At 49.7% G+C, this 21,814-nt stretch overlaps 1 protein-coding gene across 2 annotated transcripts in view; it reads right to left on the bottom strand.

Annotated features, from left to right (window-relative positions):
- The window catches only part of TMPRSS9 (transmembrane serine protease 9), a 114,550-nt gene that overhangs the window by 36,500 nt on the left and 56,236 nt on the right, over positions 1-21,814 (bottom strand). For both annotated transcript variants that reach the window (XM_039515176.1, XM_039515175.1), the window contains 5 exons: positions 12,732-12,899; positions 11,108-11,235; positions 7,330-7,397; positions 6,586-6,761; positions 689-730 (listed from right to left, as the gene is read on the bottom strand). In XM_039515176.1, the coding sequence (XP_039371110.1) occupies positions 689-730; positions 6,586-6,761; positions 7,330-7,397; positions 11,108-11,235; positions 12,732-12,873 (556 nt within the window). In that variant the 5' untranslated portion in view covers positions 12,874-12,899. The remainder of the gene's footprint in view (positions 1-688; positions 731-6,585; positions 6,762-7,329; positions 7,398-11,107; positions 11,236-12,731; positions 12,900-21,814) is intronic.

The following is a 21,814-nucleotide window of genomic DNA, read 5'->3' as shown; positions in this document are numbered from 1 at the left end:
GAAAAAGTCCATGACTGGAACCTCATGGAGAATGGAGAGAAAGTGTCTCTGGGCAAAGTGGCTTCCCAGCCCTTCCCCATTGCTAATGGTAACTACATAAAATGTCCATCCCCCAGCCTCTTTCCCTGCAGCCACAGGAGACATTGCACCAACACGAGCAGGTGTGAACCCCACTGGGGCTCAAAGGAGCAGCTGTTACACCAGGGCTGCTCTTGGCCCTCTGTTGTGACTGCAGGTGCATTTTGGTAGCTGAACCAGGGCTGGGTCTGTGCCAAGACTCTGAAGCCACCCCATCTTCTGGGAAAATTCAGACTTCAGACCCGGATCGGGACTGGCACATCACAGCCAGATCCATCTCTGTAACTGGACCTGAGGCCTGGGCTCCCCTGGCTCAGGGACCAGAGATAAGGAAAGGCACCGTTGTACTATGCATGAACATGAATTATTGTTGGGCCAAAACATGTTACAAACTCAGAACAAAGCTACAGCGTCGATGGTCTTCAAAGCTCCAATCTCCAGAGCAGAAGGGGGCAGGGAGATGGCTCTTCTAGTCCTGACTATGAGCATGGCTGGACCCTCCTGGGTGATCCAGCTGGAATGGGCTAACCCTGGGAGGGTTCTGCTCCTTGGGAGGATGCAGGCCTCTGGGTATGAGCAGGCAAGGCACTGATCCAGGGAGAACTCATACCTGATTTCAATCCGATTCCATACAGAGATGCCCCGCTTGGCCCTGTAACACAATGGAGAGATGGAGAGGATGAGAGGATGCAGTAATTCTAGGGTCACAGGTCCAAGTATCTTCCAGAGTGGGGTTGGCTACTGGCACAAGATGCTGGGATTAGTATTGAGATGCTCATCCTTTCAGCTCTCACAAGTGTAGCAGCCACCATCCTGGCCACCTGGGCCCTCCAGCTCTGAATGCCTGAGCCTCCAAGGCTTGAGCTAAAGAACCAGGCTCTGCAGCTGGCAGCTGTAACAGACTTCTGTCCTCTATGGATCAGACAAAGGGGGCTCACAACACATATTGACCAGTGGGCCACCAGCTCACCAGGGCAGCGTTGAGGAACTCTGACATCTTAGGATGACTCCACTGACTCTCCATGGCTATTTCTCCAGTCAGTGACAGCCAAGAACTAACACCTCTCAGCCCCGAGCCTGGTGAGAGGGGCTTCCAGCTCTGATAATAGCTGGAGATGGCCTCACTGAGCACAGCAGGCCCCATGCTATCCTCTTCAGACATGCCCAGGCCTGGGTGGACACAAGCAGGGGAGCAGTGAAATACTGAAATGAAATCTCTGCTAGAAATCCTTCCAGGAGGCTGGAGGTCACCTGCAGCCAACCCCCAGCTGGGAGACATGCCCTCCCCTGTGTAATAGAATGTTAAACTATATTATACTGTTTGGCCACTTGGTGGTACTATGTGTGACAGGCTTTACTTAAACTCACAACAGCCATTGTTGACCATATATTAAAGGATCAAACAACTCTGGTGTATCTCTATATCATGGAAGCTCTGTAGCCAGTCCTGGTACAGAAGCCTGACCTGCTAGTAGCAGCCCAGCAACCTGTCATAAGAACATAAGAACATAAGAAAGGCCGTACCGGGTCAGACCAAAGGTCCATCTAGCCCAGTATCTGTCTACCGACAGTGGCCAATGCCAGGTGCCCCTGAGGGAGTGAACCTAACAGGCAATGATCAAGTGATCTCTCTCCTGCCATCCATCTCCATCCTCTGACGAACAGAGGCTAGGGACACCATTCTTACCCATCCTGGCTAATAGCCATTTATGGACTTAGCCACCATGAATTTATCCAGTCCCCTTTTAAACATTGTTATAGTCCTAGCCTTCACAACCTCCTCAGGTAAGGAGTTCCACAAGTTGACTGTGCGCTGCATGAAGAAGAACTTCCTTTTATTTGTTTTAAACCTGCTGCCTATTAATTTCATTTGGTGACCCCTAGTTCTTGTATTATGGGAATAAGTAAATAACTTTTCCTTATCCACTTTCTCAACATCACTCATGATTTTATATACCTCTATCATGTCCCCCCTTAGTCTTCTCTTTTCCAAACTGAAGAGTCCTAGCCTCTTTAATCTTTCCTCATATGGGACCCTCTCTAAACCCCTAATCATTTTAGTTGCTCTTTTCTGAACCTTTTCTAGTGCTAGAATATCTTTTTTGAGGTGAGGAGACCACATCTGTACACAGTATTCGAGATGTGGGCGTACCATGGATTTATATAAGGGCAATAATATATTCTCAGTCTTATTTTCTATCCCCTTTTTAATGATTCCTAACATCCTGTTTGCTTTTTTGACCGCCCCTGCACACTGGAGTACATGTCATGGTGTCAGAAGTAAACTAGTGCCAGAGGACAATAGAAACAGAAGGAAAACAGCAACAAAAGTTGCAGATGGAAGGAAAAAAGCAATAACGTTTGCAGGATCTCATCAACATGTCACTCTTCAATGCCCCAGAGAACTTCAGATTTGAAACGCCTTCAGAATGGAGAGACCGGAAGCAGTATTTTGCAAGATTTCTCATTGCTACTAAACTCCACCAGGAAACTGGTGATATTCAGATATCTTCTTTAATTTATACTATGGGGAAGCAGGCAGAATGTATGGCAAAATGTATGGTAAAAATATTTTACCTTTACTGAACACAGTCACAAAGATGACTGTAAAAGGGTTCTGGCTTTGTTGCAGATGCATAAAGTATGTTTGATGCTGTGACGTTATTGATATTATCTGGGACCATATAGAACATGGTTGCAACCAAGGTCCTGTAGTGGCACCAAATTTTATGTAAAGGGTGTCATATAAGGTGTCTAATACCAGGTTATGAGTTGCTGGTTATGATTATGGTGTCTATATGTATGTATCATTTTGTAGTTAAAGTTATGAGTATCGGCTCTATACTATCTGTATTTCAAATTTGTGCTGTGCTTCTGGGAAACATCCCAGACAAGTTGGTGTTAGCTCTGCCTAGCCTTCTTGATGGCCCATTAAGGACCATCAGCTACACAATTGACCCATTGAAAGAAGGCAGATACGCCTTGTGATTCAGCAAAGTATGCAGAGACTTGCCCATGTGACTCCAAACTCCATTTTGCTGTAATTTTCCACAGTAAGAACAAAGAAGTGTTCTTACACCTGGAAAAGCCTATAAAAGGCTGATGCCTCATCTCCATCTTGTCTTCAATCCTGCTTCTTACCTCCGGAGGGACTTTGCTACAAACTGAAGCTCTGAACAAAGGACTGAATGACCCATCCCAGTGGGGGATGTACTCCAGAGACTTGATTTGAACCTGCACTTTACTCCATCACTGCTACAAGCCTGAACTAAGAACTTTGCCAATACACTGAAGTGAGTATTCACTCATGAAAGCTCATGCTCCAATACGTCTGTTAGTCTATAAGGTGCCACAGGACTCTTTGCTGCTTTTACAGATCCAGACTAACATGGCTACCCCTCTGATATTTGCCATTACTGTATGTAATTGATTCCATTTAACCAATTCTAGCTCTCATCTCTACCTTTTTCCTTTTATGAATAAACCTTTAGATTTTAGATTCTAAAGGATTGGCAACAGTGTGGTTTGTGGGTAAGATCTGATGTGTATATTGACCTGGGTCTGGGGCTTGATTCTTTGGGATCGAGAGAACCGTTTTCTTTTACTGGGGTGTTGGTTTCCATAACCATTCATCCTCAGGATGAGTGGCACTGGTGGTGATACTGGGAGACTGAAGTGTCTAAGGAAATTGCTTGTGTGACTTGTGATTAGCCAGTGGTGTGAAACCAAAGTCCTCTTTGTCTGGCTGGTTTGGTTTGCCTTAGAGGTGGAAAAAACCCAGCCTTGGCCTGTAACTGCCCTGTTTAAGCAATTGGTCCTGAATTGGCACTCTCAGTTGGGTCCCGCTAGAACAGCATCGTCACAGATGCATACTTTAGACCTCAGAGAAACATGGTTTCTGAAAGAGCATGTTTTTACCAGAGAAATCAAGAACAAGGGGGAAATGTTGAGTGTTTTATAAGAACTCTGCATGCATTGGCTGAAAACTGTCATTTTGGGACTGCACAACAAGGAAATATCAGACAGGCTGTTTATTGGGTTAACAGACAAAAGCTTCTCACAGCAACTACAATTAAAGACAGACTTAAATCTGAGAGAGCTGTACAGATAGCCAAGAAAATCCTACAGCAGCAAGATCCATTCTTTGCTATTCTGAATTACAGATCAACACCAATAGGAGCTACTGGATACAGTCCAGCACAACTCCTGTTGGGGAGACAACTCAGAACGACTGTTCCAACTTTGGACAAGAATCTATCTTCAAAGTGGTCAGACATGAAGAGAGTAGCCAAATCAGGTAAAAAGGCTGAACACTTTTACTTTTACAACGGATGTCACTCATTTAGGGAACTGCTTGTCTAGAACCTAGTGACTGTGTTCCTGTCAAATTGGATGGAGAAAAAGGGTGGGCAATTTCAACTGTCCTAAAGAAAAAGAATTCAGCGTCCAGATCATGTGATTGAGACAGACAGTGGAGAGTTCAATACAGAAAAGAGAGTTCCTCAGGAAGAACAATCAATCAAGAGAGGTAACTCTACAGATGGAAGATGCAGAACAAGAAGACGACTGAAAGATTCCAAACTGACCACAGCCAGTCATCACAACTAAATGGTTCTGCTTTCAGGATGTGTAACTAGAAAACCAGTACAATTCAGAGATACTTAACAGACAATCCATACTGCATTTCAAAGACAGTGTGATAGTGTAAATATTGTGATAGACTGTTAAACTGTATTATACTGTTCGGCCACAAGATGGTGCCACGTACATTAAAGGATCTCAGAGCAAACACATCTCTGGTGTATCTTGATATAATGGAAGCTCTGTAGTCAGTCCATATCCAGCCTGCTAGTAGCAGCCCTGCAACCTATTGTGTACAAGGGGTACATAACACCTTGCTAGCATAGGCGGCGAGTTATATGGGCCCATGGTACTCATGCCCCATCAATACTTAGGAACGTGGGACTGATTCCACCAATTTTTGGGCTTATTGTGCTTTGGGGCAGGGCCTGTGCTTCAGGGGGACCTGGGGTCCAGGGCAGCCTGAGGGCTTGCAAGGGAAAGTCATCACCAGAGCCATGGGCACCAGGTTTGTATAATTTTTGGTGGGGCCCAGAATGTCAATAGGACAGACCGGGGCAACCGCCCCGGGTCCCATGCTTTGGGGGGCCCCGCACTTCAGGGGGACACAGGTCCAGGGTGGCCTAGGGAGTTAGCAGGGGGCATGGTGCCAGCAGCAGCGAGTGACTCAGCCCCAGTCCACTCTGCTCCACTCCACCCCGCTGGCTCCTGGTGTCACTAGGGGCAGAAGCCAGAAAGAGGCGGGATGGGGACTTGGGGGAAGGGGTGAAATGGGGGTGGGGAGGGAGTGGAGCAGGGCCAGCTGGGGCCGGGTCGCCTGCTGCCAGGGCAGGCTCCACGTTTTTTGCCGCCCCAAGCAAAAAAAATTTCCGGCACCCCCCGGCCCCGCCCCAACTCCGCCCCTTCCCCACCCCATTCCAATCCCTTCTCCAAATCCCCGGCCCACCTCCTCCCCCAGGTGTGCCGCATTTCCTCTCCTATCCCTCCCTCCCAGGCAAGCCTGGGAGGGAGGGGGGAGAAGCAGAGCAGTGGCATGTTTGGGGGAGGAGGCGGAGGTGAGCTGGGGGGGGAGCGATTCCTCTGCCCCCCCCAGGGATACTTCCTGCGGCCTTCCCCGCACCCCCCACCACTGCAGCTCACCTCCGCTCTGCCTGCTCCCCTGAGCGCACCGCCACCGCTCTGCTTCTCCCCCCTCCCTCCCAGGCTTGCCGCAAAAAGGCTGATTTGTGTGGCAAGCCTGGGAGGGAGGAAGGAGAAGCGGAGCGGCAGCACACTCGGGAGCAGGCAGCAGTGGAGCAGAGGTGAGCTGGGGGGAGCGGTTCCTCAGCCCCGCCCCCGGGTTACTTCCTGCGGCCCTCCCCACGCCCCCCACCGCCGCAGCTCACTTCCACTCCGGGCCAGCTCCTGGCTTTTTGCACCCCAAGCAAAAAAAAAAAAAAAAAGGATCCGGAGTGCCACCCCTTGGAAAGTGCCACCCCAAGCACATACTTGGAGTGCTGGTGCCTAGAGCCGGCCCTGCCTGCTGCTGCTGGTTCCAGGCCACCCACTAATGTCCCTGGGCTGCCCTGGACCCCGCATCCCCATAAAGCACAGTGCCCCCCAAAGCACGGGGCGTGGGGCGGTTGCCCTGATCCATGCTATGGACGTACTGGGCACCACCCAAACCTGGCGCCCATGCTTGCTAGTCAATCCATTGGGGCGAACCAGAGCTAGCATCTCCCAGGGAGATTGAATTGGGTTTTAAAAACCAAACTGAGATAAAGCTAAAGCCCTGAGATGATTGGTCTAATCCAGAAAAATTGTTTGTGGCTTTGCTAAGTGCAGTCCTTGCCTGTTATCAGCCTCTGCTCAGGTTACTTCTCTCTGGTGACAGGCCCTGCCTGAGGGAACCTTTTGTGTCTCTTGGCAGGGACAGGAGATGCTTACCTGTGAGAGAGGCCGAGGCGATGGTCCCATAGGTGGCCAGCGGGATGCCCTGCTCCCTCAGTGCTGCAGCCAGCCCATGTCTGAGGGCCTCTTCCTCCACACTGGAGCTTAAAGGCCAGGAAGCCTGAGGGCTGAAGTGCAGCCGGAAATGGACAATCACACTGGAGTTTCCATTCCTGCTGGAGGAAAAGACTCACTGAGCACATTTCCTCAGGACAATGCAAGGATGAGCTGTGACCACAGGCCTGTCCTCCCTCCACCCGCCCCTGGCCCCAAACCACAGTGCTCCTGGGGGAGCCTGTGAGTAGATGCCAACCTATTTGCTCAGTAATAAAATGTCAGGGTTTCCACACTGATTCTGGTCTGGAGGGTTCAGAATGGGCCTGTCGCTTGCTTTAAAAAGGTTAATGAAAAATATTGATAATTACATTTTTTATCAAAAATGTTATTGAAAATCTAATCTACAAAATGAACCACATTTTGTTTTACCAAAAAATTCAGTTTTTGTCAAAAAAATAATGACAACCATTTTAATCACATTTTTATAAGGATTAAAATACTCAACATTTTTTGAAAATGTTTGAAAAAAAATCCCAGAGTTGGCAAAAGGCCACATTTTGACAAAAAAATAAATAAATCTTCCCCCACCCAAAAGATAGTGACCAGAAGTCAATCCAGCCAGACTCACGGAGCCGCAGTACTCCATGACTGGCTGTAGGGGGCCACAGAGCAGCACACACTCACCTGTACTCCAGGACAGCGCAGCCAACACAGCTCCCTTCCAGCGGAGAGCCTTGGAAGCTGGTCAGAAACTACAAGGCAAAGAAGAGTGAGGCCAGCAATCACTGGCTCCAATTTTCTTTAAGCAAAACGCCCTGGGGAGAAGAAACCAGGGCTGGGGAACCTTGGGGAGCCGTGTCTGAGAAGTGAGTCTGAGTTCCTGAGCCCACCGCCCCCCACGCCCTGGGCAATTTAACCTCCTTGCCAGCTAGCTCCAGAGAACTGGTTTCACAAAGCTGTTTTTCCAGTTGAAAGCCAGCCTGTACACGAGCAGCAGAACCACCCAGGGGTGCCACCAGAAATTTTTTCCTTGGTACGCACTGTCAATCCCTTTAGAGAGATTCCCCACTGCAGCTGCTGGCCCCAGTGTCTCGCTTGCCTTCCAGCATGGCCCAAATATGGGCAGTGTCCCTCCCCGTCCCTGAGAAGGGACATAAGCAAGGTGAAGCTGGGTAGGCCCTAGGCCCTGGTGCAGGAGCCGGCTCCATGGTAGCAGCAAGGAGGAGCAGCGCTGACCACCCCACTGCCTTGTGTGCTCACTTAGGTATGGCCCCGCAGCCCCTCCATCGACAAACCTAGCAGCACTATGACCACTTGTGCATGGGGCTTGCAATGCTATTCCATCTATTTTGGCCCCACTGCCCCTCCATCATGATGAGCCAAAGCTGAGCAGGTGGGGGAAGGAATAGCTCAGTGGTTTGAGCATTGGCCTGCTAAACCCAGGGTTGTGAGCTCAATCCTTGAGGGGGCCACTTGGGGCAAAAATCTGTCTGGGGATTGGTCCTGCTTTGAGTAGGGGGTTGGACTCTAGATGACCTCCTGAGATCCCTTCCAACCTTGATATTCTATGAGTAACATGCTGTGGGTACCACTGGAACCACCATCTCACCTACCCCCAAAAGCTGGTCTGGCTTTTAGCCAAGTGTCCTTAGCTTTGAGTAGGCATGTTCCACTCCCCCATCTGTTCCCATCCTCAGTCTCTGTTTGCTTTTCTCTGTGCCATTTCCCTTCAATCTGTGCAGTTATGCAGGATGCCACAAGCATGGCAGCATCACCTTCCCCATTCCTCCAGCAGAATCACCCACCTCCCCTTTCTGCTGCCTCCCACCACCTCTTCTTTGCAGAGCAGGAACCCAAGAATGTTCCAGGTGGGTCAGGACATCCCAAACCCACAATATCAGGAGGTCCTGATAGGAAGAAAACCAAGAGAGAAGACGTGGGACCACTTAAAACTTTAAACGGAGTGGAGATTAGGGATAATCTTGGAATGGCACAATATCTGAACAAATATTTTGCCTCGGTCTTTAATGAGGCTAATGAAGGGCTAAGGAATAGTGATAGAGGGACCAATGGGAATGAAGATATGGGGGTAGACATTACGGTATAACTTGAACAGCTTAACTGAAGTAAATCGGGGGGCCCGGATAATCTTCATCCTAGAATATTAAGGGAATTGGCGAGTGATATTGCTAGCCCGTTAGCGATAATTTTTAATAAATCTCTAAATTCGGGGATTGTACCGTTTGACTGGAGATTAGCTAATGTAGTTCCTATATTCAAGAAGGGGAAAAAAAGTGACCCGGGTAACTACAGGCCTGTTAGTTTAACATCTGTAGTATGCAAAGTCATGGAAAAAATCTTAAAAGAGAGAGTGGTTCCGGAGCATGAGGCCGATGGCAACTGGGATAGATTACAGCATGGATTTACGAAAGGTAGATCGTGCCAAACCAACCTGATCTCCTTCTTTGAGAAAGTAACAGATTTTTTTAGACAAGGGAAATGCGGTGGATCTAATATATCTGGATTTCAGTATGGCGTTTGATACGGTACCGCATGAAGAATTACTGGTTAAATTGGAAAAGATGGGGATCGAAATGAAAATCCAGAGGTGGATAAGGAGCTGGTTAAAGGGGAGACTGCAGAGGGTCATATTGAAGGGGGAACTGTCAGGTTGGAGGGGGGTTACCAGTGGAGTTCCTCAAGGTTCGGTTTTGGGTCCGATTTTATTCAATCTATTTATTGCTGACCTGGGAACCAAGAGTAGGAGTGGGCTGATAAAGTTTGCGGATGACACGAAGTTGGGAGGTATTGCCAATTCGGAAAAGGATCGGGATATCCTCCAGGGAGATTTGGATGACCTTGTAAACTGGAGTATTAGTAACAGGATGAAATTCAATAGTGAGAAGTGTAAGGTTATGCACTTAGGGATGACTAACAAGAATTTTAGTTTTAAGCTGGGGACGCACCAGTTGGAAGTAATGGAGGAGGAGAAGGACCTAGGAGTCCTGGTTGATCGTAAGATGACTATGAGTAGGCAATGTGATGTGGCCGTTAAAAAAGCTAATGCGGTCTTGGGATGCATTAGGCGGGGTATTTCTAGTATGGATAAGGAGGTGCTAGTCCCGTTATATAAGGCGTTGGTGAGACCTCATTTGGAGTATTGTGTGCAGTTTTGGTCTCCCATGTTTAAGAAGGATGAATTCAAACTGGAACGGGTACAAAGAAGGGCCACTAGAATGATCCAAGGAATGGAAGGCCTGTCGTATGAAAGGAGACTTGAGGAGCTCAGTTTGTTTTCCTTAACCAAAAGAAGGATAAGAGGAGATATGATTGCACTCTTTAAATATATCAGAGGGATAAATACCAGGGAAGGAGAGGAATTATTTCAGCTCAGTGCTAATGTGGACATGAGGACAAACGGATATAAATTGTCAGTCAGGAAATTCAGGCTTGAAATTAGACGAAGGTTTCTAACCATCAGGGGAGTGCAATTCTGGAACAGCCTTCCGAGGGAAACAGTGGGGGCGAAGGACCTCCATGACTTTAAGATTAAGCTGGATAAGTTTATGAAGGAGATGGTATGATAGGATAACGGGCTTAGTCAATAGGTCAATTAAGTGCCACACTGGTAAATAGTACAATGGGTCAATGATATGATATAACCTTTTTCCAGAGGGTATAGCTGGAGAGTCTTGCCCGCATGCTCGGGGTTCAGCTGACCACCATATTTGGGGTCGGGAAGGAATTTTCCTCCAGGGAAGATTGGCAGTGGCCCTGGAGGTTTTTCGCCTTCCTCCGAAGCATGGGGCAGGGGTCGCTTGCTAAAGGAGTGGGTGGATCGGCTTATGTGGCCTGCATCTTGCAGGAGGTCAGACTAGATGATCATAATGGTCCCTTCTGATCTTGAATTCTATGATTCTATGATGATATCAGGAGGTCTGTCCAGGTCAGCCCCTGCCAGCCCTTACCCACTTGCCAGGAATGTTGCAGGTTGCCTGCTCACCTGAGGCTGTACTGTGTCACTTCTGCAGCCTAGTGCATTTCCCAGAGCATGAGACTCCTGTGGTTTTCAAAAGTCTCTCTGAAGTATGGACTCCTCTACCATCATCACTCATTGGGTCACCTCAGACAGATACTAATGGCAGGGGGCTCTCTGGGACCCCTGGCCAATGTCAGAGGAACACCCCACTCCTTGCACCATTTTTCTTTTACTTTTAATATTCCCATGACCCCATATCATGGCCACTGCATCCTTTGAGCTGAGGAAATCAGGATGAGGCTGTCTTTGGAGCTCCAGGTGTCTCTTTAAACCACCAGAGGAGCCAGTGCTGTGTGATGAGAGACTCCCAGCCTCCCTCTCCAGGGGCTGCTTCCTGCTGAGTTGGAGCCACAGCCATGCAGTGCATAGGCAGCTGGGACTTTCACTGAAAGTTCTGGTTACCCATAGAAGAATCCAACTCACCAGCTTTTCCAGAGTGGGGGTCAACGTCCTGGAGTAGTCCGAGTTCTCCCTTTGTAAACTGCTGTCATATGCAATTCCTCTCAGTTCCACGGTGTGCTCAAAGCTGAGCTCTTGTGCAGAGCAATAAGCTGCAGACAGAGGTCAAGAGTTCCACAAGGGAGACAAGTAAAGGAGACTTGGAAGCTGACAACATCTAGGGGTCTGGACCAGCTTCTAAGCTTTGGAAATCACCCATTTTAAAAACAAGATTATCCGTCTCCCTTCTTCCTCGTGCCTCTTTGATTTTGTGCTCTCCCTACAGCACACATCTCCCCTGATTTCCCATTAGCATCTTGGAAGATCGATGCAGACAAGAGCAGCAAAATGCCAGAGGTGGGATTCCCCATGTGGATATAAGACGAGAATTTTGCCCTGACTCTTTATCTAATTTGAATGTCAAAAGTGTGAAGTTGTATTAGTGCTGTGGGAGCTCTCAGCGTTCAAGGCAGCAAAGGGCCTAGAAAAAATACAGTTTAGTTCATTGAAAAACATTAGTGATACTCTTGCTAATCCCAGCTCTAGTCACGTGACAGGGTCTCAGCCAGCTGGACTGTGCTTAGCAACTGGAATAAACATATTGCTATTGGGATAAGCAGAGAGTAGAAAAAGAAACCAAGAAGTAGCCATTAAGATTTAATTTTCATCCTCCTAGAGCTGCTTTTCGTTTCCTGCAGGGGCAGGAAATATTCAGTGGAGTCTGGAGCCTTGCAACAATCTCACACTTATAGTCCCAGTGTCACAGCTGGTCCCAATACAGCAAACCATCCCGCAGCTGCAGCCCGGGACACGCTCACTGAGCAAAGAACTTTGCTGGGTGATCAAGCCTTCCTGAATGTGAGAGCATTGCAGTGAGCTCATCCACAACTCTGGGCTTGGGAATTAGCACCAAAAGGCCATGCAGAGGATGTGGCTTTGTGGCAACATTTGAATGCAGAGGTGAGCTTGGAGGGGTCAGCTGGCAAAGAAGCAGAGGGAGGGAGCCCCAGGCACAAGGGACAGCGTCTAGAAGAGTGTGTGTAAAGGGCAGAGGGAGAGGAAAACCAAAGGACTATCTCGGGAGAGGCCCCCCTAGATGACAGGAGAAGGAATAGGAGGAAAAGAGAGTGGGGCAGAGTCGGGGTGGCATTATGCAGGACCTTGGAGATAGAGATGAGAGACTGAAAGGATATGTGAAGTGAGAGGAGGCTATACTCCCTCACAGAGGGGAGGGGAAGGGCATCACTATTTGGTGTCCTCACCAGAAGACTTCCCCTATCTCCCTCCTCTTTCTTCTACCTCTCCTTGTCCCCCTGTGATGGCAGCCATCCTTGGACAGAGAGGACTGAGTGGGAGCTCATCAGTGCCTTGCTTTGCTGTTGAGAAAACAAACTCCTATCCAGATCTCATGAGTTCAGTGAAGGTCTGGAAAAGCATCTAACTCCTGGCTGAGTATCTGAGCTGAACCCAAATGTCCTGTCTTTTGAGGTTCACCTGCCATAGGAGAACAGGCCTGGGACACTGGCACTGATTGCCCAGCCTGTTATTCACAGACAGTTTTTCCTTTGTAGCTTATAAACAGTAAGAGCAGATCCAACTGCAAACTTACCCATTAGAATGCCCAGGGAAAGGAGAACAAAGCCACCCACGAGTACAGTTGCGATGGTTACCTTACAGCAGGTGCTGTGTGCCGCAAATCTCACCCTCTCTATGTCTACTGCTGGCTTTAGAGCTAGGTCCGTTTGTTCCATGCTTTCAAAACAACTCTACAGGTGACCTAGGTGTTTGAAAAGAAAGAGTGGGCATGTTGGAATAACATGTAAGATCTCAGATACGTTCATATCAAGACGCCCAACTCAGGTGTTACCAGTCAGGAAGAGCATCACACATGATCAGACTTACAGGGTCTGAGACATCAATCACTCTGGTCACCTCACTGGCCAGGCACCAGTGGCCAGTACCGTCGTTTCCCCATGATGTTGCAGAGCTAGGATGGGAAACCCCTTGACACAACAAAACCCAGCTTGGATTTTCTCCCTAAACTCAAACATGTGGGTAACTCCTTTGACCCATCACGTGGTATTGGTATGTGCTCTGTGCTTTGGGTTCCAGTATGGATGGCAAGTGAATTGCTTGGTATTGCAGCCATATGGAGGCAACATTTCCAGACTGGCTGGAAAGCTAATGGCAACCTGTGCTGTTTCTAGACCAGATTTCTGCAGACCCAAGATGTTTGGATAGTTCATCTCAGAAACCACCTGTTTGGGTTCTTCATTGAACCAACTCCCCAAGGCTTTGGAGGTTCACTGCTTGCTGTAAGGAACCCCTCGTTTTTTCTGCTGTGGCCTTGCAGGTTCCATTTTATTGTTACGTTCATGTATTGCTCAGATCATTCCCTGAGTCCCTCTTCTTACACTAATTCAAGCATAGTTCTGCTCTGAAAAGTCACTTTGCAAAAGTGTCATCAGTGGTAGAGCTCAGCAAATCCTGGGCTCTGAGGGTCAAGCTGGGCTCTTTCTGGCTCATTCATCACCTGCAAAGAGACTCTGCAATCAGTCAACTTTGCTAACTGCCCTGTTGATGCTGCCCAAGCAGTAATGGACTCCAGCTTGTTCTCTCTTAGCTGGGATGACCCTGCAGAGCTAACAGGAATCCAAAAGGTGTACAGAGTTTGTCTATTCTGAGCTAGGGGCCAGCCTTACACATTTCCTCTTCACGCACACAGCCTATTTTTCTCGTTTGCACATGATCTCCGAGCCTGCGAGAGCAGCTGCTGCACCACTGACTATCCTCAGCAGTGTGAGATGTGCCATTAGCATAGCAGTACACAGGGATGGCTACCCTGCTCATGTCCAGGAGCCACACTGGCATGAGGCTAGTTAGCCATGGTTGCCAGCTCATCTCAAAGCAGGTTCTGAGCTCTGTCACTTTAGCAAAGACAAAGGACCTGGGTTGTTCTCTCTCTGTCTGTCTCTTTTTTAAACTTGTGTTTATTGAAGTAGCTTAGAGAACTGTGTCTTTATCTCTTGTCAACGTGACTAACTGGATGCCTTTCTGACTTCGATGTTGTTCTAAAAGATCTGTTCTACTTCAGCCATAAGTTACTGGGCTCCATACAGGAACATTAGAACGGCCATACTGGGTCAGACCAATGGTTCATCTAGGATCCCATTTTCTGACAGTGACCAGTGCCAGATGCTTCAGAGGGAATGAACTAGACAAGGCAATTATTGCGTGATCCATTCCTGTCATCCAGTCCCAGCTTTTGGCAGTCAGAGGCTAGGGATACCGAGAGCTGTGTCCCTGAGCATCCTGACTAATAATCATTGATGGACCTATCCTCCATGAACGTATCTAATTATTTTTTGAACACTGTTATAGTTTTGGCCTTCACAACATCCTCTGGCAATGAGTTCCACAGGTTGACTGTGTGTTGTATGAAAAAATACCTCCTTATGTTTGTTTTAAACCTGCTGCCTATTAATTTCATTGGGTGACCCCTGGTTCTTGTGTTATGGGAAGGAGTAAATAACACTTCCTTATTCACTTTCTTCACACCACTCATGATTGTATAGACCTCTATCATATCCCCCCTTAGTCATCTCTTTTCTAAACTGAACAGTCCCAGTATTTTTAATCTCTCCTCACAGGGAAGCTGTTCCATACCCCTAACCATTTCTGTGGGCCTTCTCCGGACCTTTTCCAATTCTAATATCTTTTTTGAGATGGGGCGACCAGAACTGCATGCAGTATTCAAGGTATGGGTGTACCATGGATTTATACAGTGAGATTATATATTTTTTTCTTATTATCCATCCCTTTCCTAGTGGTCTCTAACGTTCTGTTCACTTTTTTGATTGCCACTGCACACTGAGTGGATGTTTTCAGAGAAGATCCAAGATCTCTTTCTTGAGTAGAGACAGCTAATTTAGATCCCATAATTTTGTATGTATAGCTGGGATTATGTTTTCCAGTGTTCATCACTTTGCATTTATCAACATTGAATTTCATCTCTTCATCTCATTTAAATGGTCCTGAGCTATATTCTAAAGCACAAGCCCTTGAGGGGGCCGGATCAGTCTTTCAGGTCATGTTCTCACTTCTGTTGAGTTTCCGTGTGCCGGTCCCTGTGGAGGCGGCTCCGCCTGACAGAGCACGTGCAGGTCCCAGATCCTCTCTCTGTTGTGTTGGGAAATACCGAAGATGAACCTGATACCTCCAGAGAAGTCTTTTTGGAGTCTCCAGTAGGTGGGACCTGGGTGTTTCTGCTGAGTTCTGAACAGTTCTAAAAGGCTGGGAGCACTTGACCCACACTTTGTTTCCTGTTCTCAGTCCAGGCCCTGCTTTTGTTCTGTGCCAAACATGGAAGTTTTGTTGCTGCCAAATGTTTATTTCAGCATCCCAGTCTCAAAATTCCTTCAGGTCGGGCCACTTCAGTGTAAGCTGTATTGGTGCCGTAGGTGAAGGCGTCCTTAGTTTTTGTTCCATCAGAAGACAGTCGCAACGCAAGCAGTGCTGACCAACATGCCAGGAATGCTTTATATGGGCCCACTGATTTTTGCAGAAGTCTTTTTAAAGTCTGCACTACTGTCTCCACCTCCCTGTTGCTCTGGGAGTAATGTGGACTGTAAAATCAAAGTCCTGTGCAAATGCTAGGAATTTTTCAGACATAAACTGAGGCTTATTATCAGTTATGAGAACTTCAGAAATTCCATGTCTTGCAAATACTGACTTCAGTTTCTGGATGACCTGTGCCTATGAAGTTTGTGTAAGTACAGCCAAGTCAATATATCTGGAGAAGTAACTGATTACTATACGGTATGTGTGTCCTTTCTGGAAAATCAAATCGGTTGCACCCCCTGCCAAGTTCTGTCAGGTAGCTTTGTAGAGAGTAACGGTTCCAGTGATTGGTTTTTATCTTGTTGCGTACCTCGCAGCCCTCTGCTAAGGTCCGAATTTGCTTACTCAGACTGGCCACCATATGTTGTACTCATGCCTTGCACTTGCTTATGCCTTGGTGCCCATCATTGAATTGGAGAGCATCTCTTTCTGAAGTATTGCTGAGATAAGAATTAGCCGTCATTTCAGAAGCAGGACATCAGGTCATTTTGGTCCTGCCAATATGTAGGAGGTCTGTTGGAAGTTGACTCCTTTGACCCTGCCCTCTTTGGCAGAGGAGTCAGTTTCTGGCAAGTCTCATCCTTTAGCTGGTTCTCTCTAATTTGCTGAAGTCGCTTGGCAGATACTGGAATAGCTACCAGAACAACCTCAGTGTAGCTTGACATCTTTCTTTAAGGCCTTTTCTTTGTCCATTGGTGGCTGATCAACTGGGGCTATAGATAGTCTGCTGCTTTCCCTAGTATGTGTTGAATGTTGAAAAAAAAGTCACATCAGTCAGTCAAAATCTCTGAATCCTAGGTGGACGGTCATCCAGCGGTTTTGAACACAAGAATGCCAGTAAGGGCTTGTGGTCTGTTTCTGTGTCAAAATTCAAACAGATATGCACTGAGCTGTTCACAGACCCGAGTGATTGCCAGTGCTTCCTTTTTCACTTGCACATGCTGCTGCTCAGTTTCTGTAAGTCTTCTTGATATGAATGCAAAAGGTCTCTGGTCTCCTTCTGTTTTTGTGTGAGCACTCTCCTAAACTGCATGAAGATGCATTGTTAGATGGTTTATCAAATAGTGTGCCAAAACAGGTGGAGATGTCAGTAGTTCTTTTATTTTATTAAATGAGTTTTGTTGTGGGCTATGCCAGATCCAAATATTGTGACCATTAAGATCTCTTAAGGGTTTGTTAGATGAGCTAAATTTGATAAGAGTTTCTCAAAATGATTTGCTATGCTCAGGAATCTTGTTATATCAGAAACTTGTTGGGGTTCAGGTAAGGCGAGGAATGCCTTCAGTTTTTCTGAATTCCCTGTTTGCTAATTATATGTCCTACAACTTTTATCCACTGCTTTCCAAATTCACATTTCTCATTCAGAGTGAGGCCAGCTTGTTAGAAGCATCTCAAAACTGCATGTAGTCACTCACCTTGTTCATTTTTATCTCTGCTGTATACCAACACATCAGTAGCATTGCAAAGGATGCCAGGCAAGCCTGGCACAATTTGAGTGATTCTCTTTTGGAAATGTTTTGGTGCTGAAGATATGCCAAATGGAAGATGATTGAAACAGTACCTTCCAAATGGGGTGATGAATGTAGTTAATGGTACAGATTCTTTAGCAAGGGTGATTTGCCAAAAGCCTGCTGTAGCATTTAAGGGGATGTGAGAGTGAAGGGAGTCACTGATGGCACCAGAGTTACTCTGAACTCCCCATCAGCTTTCCTAGCCCTGTGATCCGTCTCCCGTACAGTTTGCTTTTTGCCATTATACATTCCAGTTTCTCTGTTAGGTGTGGTCCTTGTGTTGCTAGCAACTCTAGTAGGGGAGTTGTCAGTCTGTGCTTACATATATTATTTTTTAATATCTTTCCATCCTTTCTCCAGTTTCCCAAGGAACTGGCAACAAACATCCAATGTATTGGTATTAGCCCCATGAAGAATCTTAGTTGATCTTTGCAGATCCCTATCTTAGGATCAGTTATAATCTTTTTTTGGAATTGCAGTGACTGCTGCCCCAGTATCAATTTTAAATTTAAATCTTTGTCCATTTAGGTTCATCCTTGTGTACCAAGGTCTTTTCTGGTATATTGAGGATATAGTCATTATGACAATGGGCCCACAATTCCCTTTTGGCTTGTTTACACTACTCTGGGTGACTTGCATGCTATTGCAAAATGTCCCATATTTTGGGGCCGCCCTTTCATAAATGTGGCGCTTTCATAGATAATATTCTGTCTGCCTAAGAGGAGTGCAGTCCACGCTAAACTGTTTGCAGATGACACTAAACTGGGAGGAGTGGTAGATATGCTAGAGGGTAGGGATAGGATACAGAGGGACCTAGACAAATTAGGGGATTGGGCCAAAAGAAACCTGATGAGGTTCAACAAGGACAAGTGCAGAGTCCTGACCGAATAGGGACCGAATGGCTGGGCAGCAGTTCTGCAGAAAAGGACCTAGGGGTTACCGTGGACGAGAAGCTGAATATGAGTCAACAGTGTGCCCTTGTTGCCAAAAAGTGTCACGGACCCTGGGGCATCTCCCAGTTGGACCCCCCTGCCAACCCCGTGGCCTAGAGAGACAGGCATGCAGGGATCAAAGCCCTGTCGCGGCGGCCGTCCGTCTGGCACCGCGCCACCTGACGCACCACTCGGCCCCAAGGACAATGGCGGAGGGAGAACTGCAGCCCCAGATGGGCCAAGAGAAGGAAAAACAAAAACCGCCTCCCAGGGGCCTGTATAAAAGGAAAATGAGGCAACTTTGGGGGCGGCAACAACAGAAGGAGGGAGGGAAGAGAGGTTAAGGACAGGAACAAGGGCTGGAACAGGGACAGGACACAGATCCAGGATGGGAGCAGGGTCGGGGCAGGTAATGGGGACAAAATCCAGGGCCCAAGCGGCAGAGCCACCGGAGCATGGTGCCTCTTGACCCGAGATGGCAATTAAAGGGACAGCAAGGGAGTGAGGTGCCTCCACAGCGCTAGGCTCAGGTGCCCCACTAAACGAGGCACTCACAATTATAGCGCTGAGGGGAGGCGGAAACTGCGGTCCCATCTCATGGGGCAGGGCACCCATGGACTCAGAGCCTGGCTGCTCAGCGTCGGCCGCCGCCACAATGGGCACAGCGGCGTCAGCCAGATTACCATTCGCGGCCAGGCAGGTGGTCATGGCCAGGGGCGTTGTAGAGGTCAAAACAGGGGCAACTACCTGAGATGGAGGGAAGGGGAGAAGTGGGGCACCAGATAGCAATCGCCCGGACCAAGGCCCTCCAGCAGGGGGCCTCCACTCCCTCGGTGGTTGGGGTCAAGCCCAGGGCCTCGATCTCGGCAAAAATAGAAGCAAAGTCCCCACCTGCCACTACAGATTCCCCCTCGACAGCAGCCGGGGCAGTAGCCATTGCGGCGCCAACAGGGGGCACAGATGGCAACGGGGCAGTGGGGGCACTGCCTGGAACCCCCTCAGGGAGGGAGTCCATAGGAGAGATGGTACTACCCGCCTCCGCAGCTGCTGCGACCGCGGCCAACTCCAAACAATGAACGTCAGCAGGGGAGGCAACGGAACACCCAGCACCAGCGACCCCCTTCATAGTTTCATAGGGGGATCCCTTCCCGCTCGCCAAGGAGGGGGGGTGCTGGGCCCGTGCTCCCCGCTTGCGGCGTCTCCCCCGCACAAGCTCCCAGCTCCCCGAAGATGGGGGCTGGCCAGCTGGGTCAGGGCCAGGGAACGAGGGCAATGACGGGAGGGCAAGGGAAGACAAGGGCTGGACAACAGGGAAAGGAACAAACTCCCCCTGAGGCAAGCCCCGCTCGAGTCCTGCTACCAGCCCTGCCACCTTCTCCTCCGCAGGCCCCGATCTACTACCCGCCTCAGTGGTGGGGCCCGCATGCTCACCTTGGCACGTCGGGGGGGCTGCCCCCAAAACCTGAGCAGAGTTGACAACGGTCATGTATGGAGGAGGCGTGACTGGGGGATCAGGACCACCGGCGATGATAGAGCCAACGCCCTTCTGGGTATCGGGGGTCCCAGATCCCCTCCAAGCTGGGCCAGGAGGCAGTCCCTCCGGACGTGTCCCGCCACCTGGCAGAGAAAGCACTGGGCCACCCCCGATGAATAATAAACCCGGTACTGGGCCCCACGATGGGGCACCAGAAAGGACCCCCCAAAGCCTCCCCGTCGCGCACCGCTGGCGTAACTTGAACCTGCACCTGCCAGCGGAATGACAAAACATGGCGGAGGGCGAGGTCCTTACAGCCCAATGAAACGGGGCTGAGGATGGACAGGGGCCTCCCCAGGGTGGAGAGGAACGGCAAAAGGGCGGCATTGGAGAGGAAGGAAGGAACAGAAGAGAGAACCACCTGTATGCCCAGGTCCTCCAAAGGCTCGAGGGGGATGTGAACGCATCCCACCGCCAAGTCCCTCTCCACTGCCTCCTGGGCGGTGGCCTCCGACGCCAGGAAGAACACCACCTTCCCAAACATCTTAGAGGCTGCCACCATGGCCGTGGGCCCCACCACCCGCGCCAATGCCCGCACGTAGGTTTCCACGTGGGGCGAGGCTGGCACCAGAAGGCAACGCACCCCGTGCTCCCTGGTGAGAGTGGGAAAGGGGCCCCGGCCACTAGGAATGGTATTCCGGGAGGCGGCTGGAGCAGATGGCGAGACGGCGAGCGGAGGGGTCGCAGCCACCTGGGTGTACGCCCTGGAGGCCGAGGAAGCAGCATCCCCAGAGCTGGTGGAGGGAACAACAGGCAAGGGGAAAGGGGGAGCTGCGGCCGTTGATGGGGCCGCAGCGGGAGAAGGAACCACTGCCATTGGGGGGGTTCGCCTTCCAGGCAGGGCCCTTGCCCTTCTTCGTTGGAGGAGGTTGACAAGGTGGTCCCGCGACTTCGTGGGGCCTCGGATTGGGTGTGCATAGAGAAATAAATGTGGGGAGAAGTGCAGCCAGAACTTCAATAAGAGGTTCTGGAGGAGCCGGAAAAGGGGCTGCAGCCTGGCACACTGAAGGTACGCATGCACCAGGGTCTCCCTCATGCCGCAGAAGGGACAGGCGTCAGGGACAGTGGTAAACCGCGCCATGTACATGCCCGTGCTCACAGCTTCATGCAGGAGCCGCCAGCTGATATCCCCGGCGGGCCGCGGGACTAAGGTAGAATAGAAACTAGCCCACCGGGGATCCCCACCCGCCGCTGCTGATAAAAGGTCCCGCCACTTGGTGTCTGGGCAGGACATGAGGGTGGGGTAGTGAAGCGTGTGCAGCACGAGCGTGTACAGATGGTCCTGGCGCAGTTTGGAAATGAACCGGCTGCATGTCATGCAGCTGGCTAAAGGTATGTGGGTGGAAAGGCCAGGAAGGTGCACGGGGCAAGGGGCTGATGGAAAGGTCCGGAGGACCCGGAGTGAGGGGCGGGCGGGGTTCACCCTCTCGCAGGACCCGCTCGAGGAAGAACCGAGCCAGGGGAGGCAGGGCTTCCTCCACCTCCTGGAGTACGCGCTGGGGGGTCGTAAGGGTGGAGAGCCGACCGAGTGCCTGGGGATCCACCCAGCTCCCCAGGTCATAGTCCAGGAGGTCTCCAATCTTGGTGACTCCTGCCAGGACCAACCTCCGGCACACCGAGGAGGACTCCGCAACCTGCACACGAAGATGGAGATTGTGTAACAGGGGCTCAGCGAAGAGATCTACCCCCTCGGTGGCCACAAAGGACCTGGTTGCTGAAACCAGCCTCCAGGTCCAGAGGAAGTCCTGGTAGAAGACCAGCAGCTCAGAGAGGTCTCGCAGAAGACCTCTCGGATGGAGAAAGAAGAGCTGCCGGTCGTATCGGAGCCCTCGCAGGCGGTGGAGGAAGGTGTGCGCCAGTGCTCTCTACGCCGAGCCACCTGCACCATAAAGGAGTCTCTGCAGAGCCTGGAGGTGGAAGACATGGACCTGCGTGCACATGCACGTCAGGCCCTGTCCTCCCTCCTCCAGGGGAGATGGAGAACCCCCTCAGAGACCCAGTGCAGTCCCGGCCAAAAAACCCCCAGAACCACCCTCTGGAGATTGGCCAGGAACACCGGGGGCGGGCACAGGGTGTTGAGTTGGTGCCAGAGCAT

This window comes from Mauremys reevesii, linkage group 26 (genome assembly GCF_016161935.1).
Source record: "Mauremys reevesii isolate NIE-2019 linkage group 26, ASM1616193v1, whole genome shotgun sequence".
Taxonomy (NCBI): Eukaryota; Metazoa; Chordata; order Testudines; family Geoemydidae; genus Mauremys; species Mauremys reevesii.
This window is presented reverse-complemented; position numbering and strand designations above follow the sequence as displayed.